A 12353-nucleotide genomic window follows, 5' to 3' on the forward strand; every position below is an offset into this window, starting at 1 on the left:
TTGATGAAAAACATCTGCCATTTTGGAACTCTCAGTGGTGATTCAGTATGCCTGCATATTTGAATCTTATTTTCCCGGCATCTTGAATGAGTCATTATGACAATGTGAAAATATTAAATTAGCGCGAAGCTACTGTATTACTAAACTAAACCTTAAATCCCCACTGCTATGTACTCATTGGAAGGATATGAGTGTACCGAGGCAGAAAAAACATGCACATTCCAGTCTTTGCGTATTCAAAGTACTATTGAATGGATGCAAGTAAAGAACTGGATGAATCTGCATTATTTATTTATTTATAATAATCAGTTTTCTTGCTCATCAGACCTGTAGTTCACTCCCTTTACCAGGAAAAAGAGCAGCAAATAAAGAAAAAAAAACATGCAGCGGTCATGTGATAAGAGGAGGCCCGCCCACTTTCCCCCATGAGATCACTGAGGCCCGATCACAAGGCACTCGCGTGCCTCCTGCCCCCAGGGCATCCCTGTGTCCTAACCCCCACCCCCCTCGCAGTCATGAGCCTGAAACCCAACCAACTCCCAAATCCCACACGCCCCCCCGCCCCCCTTTCCCTGCAACAGGAACCCTGCAGGAACTTTCAGCCTTTTCCCTTTCTTTCAGAAAAAGAACGAGGGAGGAAGAGAAGAGAAGAGTCAGAGTTGGTCATCAAAACACCCAGGAGGTGAATCATGCCTTAGCTGACAGCTAGCTTGCTCGCTCGCTCACTTTGCCTAAGAGAGCTGCAGCCATAATCTCTCCTCCCTCACAGCCCACAGTATGCCACAAAAATGTATTTTTCAGCTCTGTTAAGCTCTCACGTCCACCCAGTTCTTCATTGGGAATGTTGTGATGCTGCCTGGCCCCACCATTTTCAGTGACCAGGTTGAGATGTTTTTATGAAAAGAAAGACATTTCAATTTATACAAAGGACAAACGCATTCGATACCTGAGGTCCCAGAAAGCAGTTGTCATTGGAACAGAGAGCAGGATGTTCTATGGTCAAGACAGTGGCAAGACAGTGAAGTCTTGTGGTTTTAATGGTGCCCTTTTTTAGATTTTTTTGGTCGAGGCACACTTAGACTAAGAACTGCATGGGCTGTGGTGTGTATAAAATCATAGTAATAACTGTGTAATATCAGGAAATCAACTGCGTTAGAAACTGGACACTGGGGTTTAGGAAAGTCTTAAGCATGACTCTCTCTTGTCCTTGTGCTTCATGTAACATGAATGAGGCCAATAGTCCCAAGGCCTACTGTGTGTTTGTGTGTGTGCGCGTGTAAAGTTCCAATATTGCAATTTACATTTACAGTTTAGGCATTCAGCAAATATCCTTAGCCTGAGAGCCTTATTCAGTTTTCATTCATGTAAAAGTTATTTATTTATGTGACTCGATATTTACCAGTTCAGGATAAGCAGCCTGCTCAAGGTTAAAATGGCAATGCCTTTCCGTTATACTACAAACTCACCCCACACAGACAGAGGATGATGGGGATGCAGGACAGGTAGGGTATTTTATGAAAGTAAGCCCCCTCCCCCCCCACATGCCTGAGTTAGACTCAATCTAATCCAGATGGTGGCACCACCCACTGGTGAAACTTAAGCGTGGATCTGAAGACAGGCGAAGCTGGGAACCTCTACTGAGGTTAAAGCGTTACAGACACTCTGCAGGGTACCCCGCTACCAGGGGTACACACACACACACACACAGAGCCCCTAAATCTGGGATCCAACACAAATGCACACACTGTACCCCTAAACATGGATCCACACACACACACACACACACACACACACACACACACACAGCCCCTAAACCTGGGATCCAACACAAATGCACACACTGTACCCCTAAACATGGATCCACACACACACACACACACACACACACACACACACACAGCCCCCTTAAACCTAGGATCCAACACGAAAATACACACACAGGCATTCACTTTGTCCCTAAAGTAAGTCTGGGATCCACACACACTCACTCACTCACACACAGCTTGTGCATTGAACCCCTAAACCTGAGATCCAACACATACTGGGCCCACAAAATGGCAGTTGAGAAGAAACGAAATCACGAGGGAGGGTGGGTGGATGCACGGGGCCCCGATATCCACCGCGTCATCATCACATCGATCACCGAGCCGTCCGACTCAAGGCATCGGCATTTCATCTGCTCCTGGAGCCACGGTGGCAAATTTCACAGGGGCACTCAGACCTCATTTTTTAAATGACAAATTCTTGCAGGCCTCACCTTTTGTCAGGAAGACGGATGGAACTCTGACGACAGGGCCTACGGATTCTTGGTTTCGTTTCAATTTCAGAGGGCAAAAACAACAAGAGTCGAGGAAGCCGTTCGGTTTCCCCTATGTGCGGATTAAAGAATTCTGGGAATTTTTCAGGGCTAGGGCTAGGGCAAAACAGACCGGGCAGCGATCATCTAGGGACCCTACGAGGTCTGAGGGGCTGGTTTTAATTATTCAGGGGCCAGGGCGGGCCTTGCAGAATGTGTCGATAACTTTCAAGAAGCTCTGCGTGATATTATCCACTTCATCTTCTGTTATTTTTGGACTCCGATCCTCACCGGAGTTAGAAGTGGGACGTTTCACACCGACGTGGCCTCACCATAGGCGGAACAGACATACCACCAAGGCCTAAAGAGATCAATGGGAGCACACTACCACAGGTACTACAGTCGCACCAGATACACGGTTTCAGCATTCCCTCCATCCATATTGGTTATTAACGGTGTCACATGCATGCATGTCATAAATATCCTATAGAGTGACCTAGATGAATTCACGGATTCCATGAGAATCTTAAAACGCGTGACACAATGCATCATGGGTCTTTCCTCGATGGAGACTTGCAGTTTGATTGCATTGTCTTTGTCCGACCGAGTTTTCACAGTGGTCTCTGTGCTTCGAGGGACCTACTGAAGTAGCACTGTTAACAGCTAACTGAACAATGATAAAGGCAACTATACTGGAAACACATCCAGCAGATCTGCAAAACAACAGAAACCAAACTGAAAAGGAGAGAGAGTGTTTTTCATGAGTGACTTATTTTAAATGTTTTTAAAAAAATTATTGTTCATTAAATTGGCCATGTGTTTGCTTGGTACAGTAGCTTAATAAGGAGCTGACTGTGGACAGGCAAACAAAGAAGACCAGGAGAAACACCAACACATTTAATCCCGGTCAGTTGGGAAGGATGAGGGCCAAAGCAAGCACCGACTGCATTCTCGCTTCATTTCAAAACATTCTGACTTCTGAGAAATCTCCTGCATTTCACAATCCTCAAAAAAAAAAAAATGCTGCAGACCACCAAGATACATTTCAAACTGAAAATAAAAACATAAAGAAAATCAATATGTATGAGTTCTGTTATTGTTGAGACAAGTCCAACCACAGCGGACAAGAACTTGTGGGTGTCAGCACAGAACCCCCTCCATCCTGCAGGCCCTTTTATTTTGAGATAAAGTTTAAATAAATTAAATTTAAAAAAAATAAAAATTTCTAAAAGCACAAGTAACAGACAGCGCTCTCAGTGTTTTTGAGATATAACCCTGTGGAAAAATCCAGCTAAGACCAGCTGGGATTCATTGCTGGTTTCAGCTGTGTTCTGACACTTCCAGCAGGTAATAGCTGGTTTGTTGCTGGTCTGGGACTAGTCATAGCTCATAGCTGGTAGTGTAAGCTGGTGGCCAAACAGGTGGAGTAGTTAATTATAGGATGCCCAGCCAAGCAACCAGATAAAACCAGCTAGAAGTGTCAAAAAACACATCTTAATCCAGCCTGACCAGCTTAGGCTGGTTTAACATGGAATTCTCAGTAGGGGACTGCTTCATGGACTGAAATGATCAGTGACCATACCAAACTTTCTAACCAATGGTTTTTGTGTGTGGTGGAGCATATTTTAGACATTTGCACTATTTTCTACAAACCTGCCAGCCATACAATGGCTAGTATATAGGGCATTGACGAGTTTGTGGTCTAAAGCAAGACAATACATTTCAAGTAACAACAGTGTTCTCTTGTTCACTCTTGTTCAGCGACATTGTTCCTTCAGAGATTGTAAGTGTGTATGTTACATGACTAGTCTTCCAAAATATTATACTTGATCTTATTTTTTGTTGGAACTACAATGGCTTCCAACATTATTGGCCCCCTGCAGCAGCACAATGCTGAACTTTGATTGGAACCGGGTGCTACAGTCAGATGAGACCAAAGTGCAGCCTTTTGGTCAGGCACACCAGTGGTGGGTCTGGCATCGGAAGAAGGATGATTTTGTTCCAAAGAACATCACGCTTATGGTGAAATACGGAGGTGGATCTTTGAGGTTATGGAATGGTTTCATATCTATGGCTCCTGGGACATTTGTTAAAGTCAACAGAGTCATGAATCAAAATCAATGAAGAAATGCTTAACTGAACTGTTTTACAGTTGCCATCTCAGTCGCTATTCTTGAACCATTTCAAAATTTGTGGTTTGATTTTAAGATGGCCGTGCACCAAAGGATCTGAAGAATCTTGAAAGATTATGTACAAAGGAATGGTCAAAGATCCCGGGTATGTTCACCAATCTCATAAAACACCACAGAAGATGTGGCATTAGCATTATTGTAGCAAAAGGGAAAGGGCACAATTGCTGAAAACAGGAGTGTCTATTATTTTGAAACCAACCTTTTGTTGGAAATACACGTATTGTTACAAAAACTGAACAATTATGTTAGTATGAAAGAATACAATTTCACATTTTTAAGCATCAAAAATAGCTCATTAACAGTGTAATTCTATAAAGCCTTGATATCAGCATATAGCCAGAGGCTGCTGTGTTCAAGGACAATATAACAACAAGTATTTACTGTTTGTTTGGAATTGTGAATACATGCTATAACGTGACTATTTTCCTTGGCACAGCCTCTGGAAACATGCTATCATTGTACATGCTGCTTAGGAGTTACTTGAAGTGTATTTTCTTGCTTTAGACAACAACCTCCCAAATGCCCCTTGAATAGGCATCATAAAGCCAGCAGGTTGTCATATATGGAGAGATGAGTCTCAGTATTATTGACAAAATGTGTGCATCATGATCCATAAATAAGAGATGCACTTGTCAATAATATTGAGACTAATCACTCTCCATAGTCATAAACTTCTATAAATATCTTCATTGTCCTTCATTGCGCACAGAAAACTGTGCAGGCCAATCAAAAACAAAGTAAAGCTCAAATTATATCAAAAACTCTAGAATGTGAACTATCCCTTTCAAATGTATCACCATTTATACTAAGCATTCTTCAGCGATATAGCAAGCTACAGCTACATCTATTCAACAAAGATTAAGGTAGTCTTTTTTTCTACCATATAAATGAACATTTTCCCCACTTCTACCCTGACCCACAAATGAGCGGAACTCTCAGAAACACAGTAATTAGCAAAATGGGGCACTTTAAGAACAACCATATGCTACTGGTATATTACATGGTGCACTGACATATCACTACAAACTTATGTCACCTGGAATTCACTCTATTCAACACACTTTCTTTGATCCATACATAAACAGTTGTCAAGTGAGCCCTTAGAGCCCTGATTGGCTGATGGGAGCATGTGGTTAATCTTCAACAGCACTAATGCAAATAATCAAACCTTGAAATGAATTAAGATATTTTTCCACCAATTACTGCCAGGCTTTGGGAAGCAAAATAAAAGAGACAGGTGTTCTTAAAAAATCAAGCCATCCAGGTTGGTAAGTAATTGTGAAGGAGAGGCAAGGCTACTTATGAAAGTCGCAGCAATCAGGTGGTGAAGTTATTCTGAACTAACGAACGTAACCGTGCCGAGTTAAAGTTGTTGGGGCAAACAGCTAACAATGAGCCCATTGGAGGGCCAATGAAACAGGCTTTTCACCGACTCCGCACATGGCATTCCATTGCCATTTCCATGCCAACAAACATGGCGTGGGAGGTAGGTGGGGTCATAAGAGGACAGAGAAACCAAAAACACAGAGGGGGGAGAGACAGAATTACCTGGAGCCCCTTTATCTGAAATATCATGCAATCTGAACCCCGTTCCAGAGCCGCGTAATCAAACGGAGTCTAATCACCACCGAACTGGACAGGGGGGCGAGGAGCTTCCCCACAAACCCGATGATTGATGTCTTCGGCAAGCGAACATGAACGCGAAACTCCACGGACGTAACGGAGCTGGAATCGCACTGCCGCGGCGACGCCAAACTCGCGCCTAGCCCCCGAATGCAGGGAGGGGCCGGGGCGAGACGGGAGCACGTGTGACAGGGCGAGGGAAGCCAGGGGCCACCGCACAGGGCTGGAGGTCCCGAGAATTTAACGGACAGACAGACGGACAGACACAGGCCCCGGCAAGTAAAAATGATTCGCTCAATATTTTTAAAGCAACAGAAACAACAGCAGCTTGGGTCACCAAAAAGGCAAATTAGGAATTCAACGTCCAATATTTTTAACACATGAATCTTACTCATTTTAAGGGAATTTGAATAATTCAAAGTTTTATATTTCCAATGTGGAATTCTAGCCTGCCTAGGGATCAAGTGTATTTGCCAAATGTAGCCTTCATTCACCGAGGATTTCAACTGGCCAATTGTGTGTCAGGATCCCAAGAAAACACACCACGGTCCCTGGAAATGAATTAAATAAAAGGAAAATGGTTCACATTTTCCCTGCTAGAGCAGAAACCCTCTTCATCTTAACGAAGACAAGAGATGAGCCATCAGAGGACAGCTAAAACCATCTCCAGCGTACAGCCAATGGCGTTCCTCAGCCTTCAGTCACTGTGCTTCCAATGCCCAATCAACACACACGGCGAGGAGATAGCGAAGGGCCTCTGCGTTTGCCAGGGAAATGCACATCTGGTGAGCAAGGCTACACCTCACCAAAAAAAAACAAAAAAAAGAGCAGCCGCTTGCAAGTCAACGAGTCATACGATGAAGCACCAAGACTGCTGGGGAACACGGATAATATTGACTTTTGGCCTGTTTTTCTTCAAACCTCCTGGGATTCATTGTAATGCAGAGAATTTTTATATTCCACAGCCCTGAGACTTTAGGAGTCTCACATTCAGTGTCGATTAGGTACGCAGCACACATAACTACAGTAATACCTACGTACAACTAAAGCAGCAAACTTTACCCACATATTAACCAGTATACTCTGTCCACATAACTAAACCAATAGGTTACACTGAGCTCTAACTAATCAAGTACACTATACTCACAACTAAACCAATAGGTCACACTGCACTCATAACTAAACTAGTAAATGGGCCCAATAAGAATCAAGAGTCAACTTTATTTTTATTCACGATTATTATTTCCAAAAATGATGTGCTGAAGCCTCAGAGGGGGAATGGTATAATCAGTTTTATCAGTTTGTTTGCTACAGATTCAGTTTATCAACACAGATCTGTAACAGTAATGCTGAAGGTGTCAACTGCTGTCATAAACAGCATTCCGTGCCCCCCCCGCTCCCCCCCCCCCCCCCCACCCAAGCTCCTCGCACTTCCTCATCACATTACTGCTCAGAACAGGGTGGGAGGGGGAGGGGGGAAGGGGGGAATCTGTTCCAATGGCCAGGAATGCAGGAAAACACAATCATGTGAGAGGCAGTAGACTTTCGGTACTTTCAGTAACACGAGGGGGTTGTTTCTGATGAACACCCCCCCCCCCCCGCCCCCTCACTCCCCCGCCCCCTCCCACATCTAAAGTGCTGCAGTTTCCAGCATCAGGATTCAACGGAGGGACACACACACACACACACACACCGCGTGTTCCGGATCCCTCGCTTGTCAAAGTTTCGGGAAATGGCCTTCCCAGTATCCCCTGCAGCTGTCCGTGGGACTGCTTGCGTGCCAGTGCGGGTCGGACTTAGTCTTCTCCATCTCCCAAGCCCTCAGAGAGCCTCCAGATCAGCCTGCTGCGGTGACTAAGCAGCCCAATCTGAAGTCTTGAAAGTGGGAATCAAGCGGGTACAATCAAAGCCCAAAGAGCGCCAGCGTCCAGTTACAGTAAGAGCAGCCTTACTGAGTCATCTGCCAGGTGGAGGTGAGCCTGCACAATTGACAGTATAAACACTGCAGTCAGCATGACCTGAACCCTCCCACACACACGTGCGCACACATACATGCGTACACGCACGCATGCACACGCACACACACATACACACACGTGCACGCACGCACGCACGCACACACACACACACAAGCACGTGCACACTCACTGTACAAGTCAGTAAGGTGCCAAGATATTCCAGTGGCAAAGCCAAGATCTTCAAACATGAATGTCCATCTAATAGTGAATTGGCAGAGGAAAAAGTCCTCTATTAATCAGCTAAGCAAAAAATGACTTCCCTTTCACTTTTTTTATTTTTATTGTTTTAAACCAATTTCCTCACAGGCCACTAAATGACATTTCAGTAATAGCCTTTCTTTTCTTTTCTTTTTTACACCGCAGTGAAGGGTTTGAAATTCCCATTAAGAGTCCTAAGATCTGATGGCCAATCAGCCTGGGCCGTAGCGAGCCGTGTCAGAGAGCGGTTCATGCAAATGCATGCGCCATGCGGATGAGCACGCAGAGCTGATAATGCGCCGGCCCCCGCGGCCCCCGTACAGTACATCACTATTCACACCATCAAAGATGAAGAGGTGCGAGGGTGAAGCACCGCACACTTCTGGAAAACAGGCATCAGAATCCTAAATGGATCAGATCTGCAAGCGGTGTGGGGGCGGGGTAACCATAGAGACGAGCGCACGTCTTTGGGCTGTCTCTTCATTCACAGCTTTCCACCATTTGCTGATTTTTTAAAGTTTGCATAAGAGAGGCACACTGCTTTTATGAACACAAAAGTACATAGTGGGCTGTAACTCACTGTGGTTAATAATTACTGTAAGTGCAGTAACCTGCAGTACCTAAAGTAAAATACTATTACTACAATTCATTGGTTAGCTAAGAAACAGCAGAAATTTCAAAAACCAAAAAAAGGAAATATTCATTTTTATGCATTTTAAATGGACTTCTTATAGACTGATTCTTGTACAAACAATGTTCTTTTTCCAAGTGATGACGTTCGCCTGATGACACACAGACGTAACACTGATACTTGGTGACAAACACACTTCAGCAATGATACGTTGCAGTAATGACTATGAACAGAACCCCTGCTCTTATCCCAAGGTTATCTGTGGCTGACTTCCCAGCACGAGGAGAGAGATGGCGGTACGAGAGCGTGAGTGTTGGCGGGATCAGAGTTCTGCTCCGCAGCCTGGGAGTCCCCTGAGCAGGTACAGTCACTTCACAACCACACCCTGACGCTGAGGGTGAGGAGAGACAGATATGGGGTTGTACCGCACACGCTGACCTCAAAAACCCCCCATTATCTTCTCTCTGAGAGGAAGAGACTAGGCAGCATATAGAGTGCACTCCATAACGTTTGAGACAGACATATTTTTCTTGATTTGGCTCTGTGCTCCAACAATCTTAGATTTTGTAATCAAACAATTCACACGTGGTTGAAGTGCAGATTTGCAGCTTTTATTACAGGGTATTTTTTTGTACATGTTGATTTCACCATTTAGAAATTACAGAAGTTTTTATACATGAAGAGAAAAACAGGTCCTTTATCCCAAGCATTACGGAGGGCACTAAATATCTGGGAGAAATGTTCTTTTTGAGGCTCTTCAGCACCAGGTCCACACACAAACCCACGTAGCCCAATGAACCATGATTCATACAGTGGACCCGATCACTCTGTAAAGCCAAACACTGGCTTGTTGCTGTTTTTCACGGGACCACTGACACTTTGAGCAAAGCCTGATGCATGACATGCATCACAACTGCCACAGGGAGTGTGGAAAGAGAAGGTGACGCAACTCTAATGACTAGACCAACGGCAGAATCTGTGGAGGTGCAGCGACACGTGGCTCAAGGCTCCATACCGACCCTGCAGTATCGAGGCTAACAGCTGCCAGCTACACTGCCAGATTAATATTAACAGGCGTACCTACACACACAGGTAAACAGGGACGAAGGATACCGCGCTCTGCAGCATCGAGACTGTGCTGTGCATGCCAGCCTTCAGAGATAAAGTCAAACAAGTAATGAGCTCTCAGTGCAAACTCATCTTCCATGATTCACTTCCTGTGGTTATGGGTGTGAAGTAAAATGGAAACCAGAGATAATAAAACCTGAAAGTATTTTTTTTTATTCAAATAACTTCTGGAAACCTGACATAGTTTCCCCCTGATCTCAGAGTTTGAGATGAAATTCGTCACTCTTTTAAACCTGACAGAGAAACGATACAGGCTGGACTACAACTGGATACACAGGGTTAAATTAACAAAAGGGTGCTACATTTATCGAAAGGCTAACGTAGCTGGAACGCTCTAAGCGTTAAAAATGGAATTAGAGCTGAAACACTCATACCCTGCCACCCTGCAGGCAGGACGCCGTGTTCACACGGCTGTTAGTGACTCAGCTCTCGGGCCCGAGTTTAGAGCAGGGCCAAACACAGCCTGCTTATGGTACAGAAACCCCAGGGCAGCGCAGTCTAACGGAGGGGGAACTGGGCTCATATCGATGACCAAAACCCGAATTGCTTCAGTATGATGTATAACTGCACGTATAGAATAAGTAAAAGCTATGCAAGCTGCTCTGGATAAGAGTGCGGAATGGCTAAATGTAAATGTGTACAACAAATGTAGTCTTTTTTTTCTTTTTTTAAGTTGAAGGAACAAAAAGTCTACGTGATCTTTTCCACAAGCAGCTGTGAGCACTCTGTGAAATTTAGCGTTTTGGAATATCACATTTTAAGGAAAGCCAAAAACTGGGGAATGTCTGGACAGTGTTCATGTTACCCCTCTGCCCCCCCCCCCTCCCCTCCCATCTGGGGGAAGATATGACACTCTGTTCTGGCTCAAATCCTAGTTTTCCAACACCAAATTATCCTTCATCAGCATCTGTTCCCTGGTTCCCAGTAAATCTTGTCCATTCCCTGAACCCCAGTCTCACTCACGCCAGTTTTTATCCTCTGCGCTGCTGATGACCCAGAGCCCCGCCTCCCTGTCCAAAGCAAGCCAATCACACTGCTGCGCACATGCTCACCAGGAAGTGTGCCCTCAGCATGTGGGTTTGAGTACACAGCTGAACACCATGTGGCCTTATAATGCTTCTCCTGAGTAGTTAATTCTGCCCAACTCCATACTGTATCACCTAATGTGCTGGTTTTTAGCCAGGCTGTCCTGAGAGCTACCAAAACCAGGAAAGCAGGGCCATAATCAACCAATCAAATCAATCAATCAATCAATCAACCAACCAACCAACCAACCTACCAATCCTTGTTTTTCGAACAAAGCCGTTCACAAGTAAGTTGACACACAGCTGTTCACAGCTGGCCTGGTGACTATAGTAGAGCTCAGCCAGTAGTTTAAGAACTCCATGATTCAGCAGGGATACAGATCTGTATTATATGGGGATACATGTTCAATGACAGGCTAAAGTGGCTCCTCTATTGAAGGAGTCTTGATTTAAAGACCAAAGCAAGCTCCTGCGTCCCGTGCGCTCAGGGGAAGGTCGATCCACTGAGAGGCCGGAAGCGAAGGTTCTGTTGTTGAGACCCCCGCCTCCGCCCGCCCGCCCGCCCGCCCCACGCCTGCCCGCCTGCCCGCCCGCCCGACCGCCCGCCCGCCCCACGCCCCTCCCAGGCGCTCACCTGCGAGCGCTTTGATGCGCGAGCGCTCGAACAGCCGCGCGGAGCTGTTCTCGTTGTCCCACTCGTCGGCATCCCAGCGGTTGTTGACCTCGGTGTACTGCTGCTGGATCTCCATGTGATCGTAATCCGCGGCTACTGATGTCATCCTGGCCCCTTTTTCAGCAAACACGCCTCGTCATCGGCTTCTGCTCGCAAAACCCCGGGGACTGCGGGGAGCCAGGGATCGAGGGAGCGAGAGAGAGAGGGAGAGAGAGGGGGAGAGAGGGGGAGAGAGCCAGAGAGAGAGAGAGAGAGCCAGAGAGAGAGAGCCAACATCAGTGACACACCAAATTCAGAGAAAAACATAATACCAAGACATTTTCCAAAAAGCCAGGCTGAAACTCAGCTCCCCAGGGTATGGGGGAACGTTCATCCGCGGTGATGAACTATTCACTGCTCATTCAGCTGTGTGTACATCCATGCTGCACACGGCACACACTTTGAGATCTTCCATGTCGTCGTTTTTTTCCTGTCCTGTCCACACAAGCTGCTCCGCAAGGTCACAGTTAGGCGGTCCACAGTCAGCCACACCTGAGCGTTGGCGGACAGCAGCTTCGGCTACGACATGG

At 45.6% G+C, this 12353-nt stretch overlaps 1 protein-coding gene across 2 annotated transcripts in view; it reads right to left on the reverse strand.

Annotated features, from left to right (window-relative positions):
* LOC118218246 (spectrin beta chain, non-erythrocytic 1-like) overlaps nucleotides 1–12353 on the reverse strand; it is a 107795-nt gene that overhangs the window by 63408 nt on the left and 32034 nt on the right. Inside the window, exons 2-4 of one of the 2 annotated variants that reach the window (XM_035400783.1) lie at nucleotides 11746–11951; nucleotides 8297–8307; nucleotides 1196–1206 (exon numbers count right to left, since the gene is read on the reverse strand). In XM_035400783.1, coding sequence (XP_035256674.1) covers nucleotides 1196–1206; nucleotides 8297–8307; nucleotides 11746–11890 — 167 coding nt within the window. In that variant the 5' untranslated portion in view covers nucleotides 11891–11951. The remainder of the gene's footprint in view (nucleotides 1–1195; nucleotides 1207–8296; nucleotides 8308–11745; nucleotides 11952–12353) is intronic. The other variant, XM_035400782.1, reaches the window with a different exon arrangement.

The sequence above is a fragment of the Anguilla anguilla genome, chromosome 18, assembly GCF_013347855.1.
Source record: "Anguilla anguilla isolate fAngAng1 chromosome 18, fAngAng1.pri, whole genome shotgun sequence".
In the NCBI taxonomy this organism is placed as follows: Eukaryota; Metazoa; Chordata; class Actinopteri; order Anguilliformes; family Anguillidae; genus Anguilla; species Anguilla anguilla.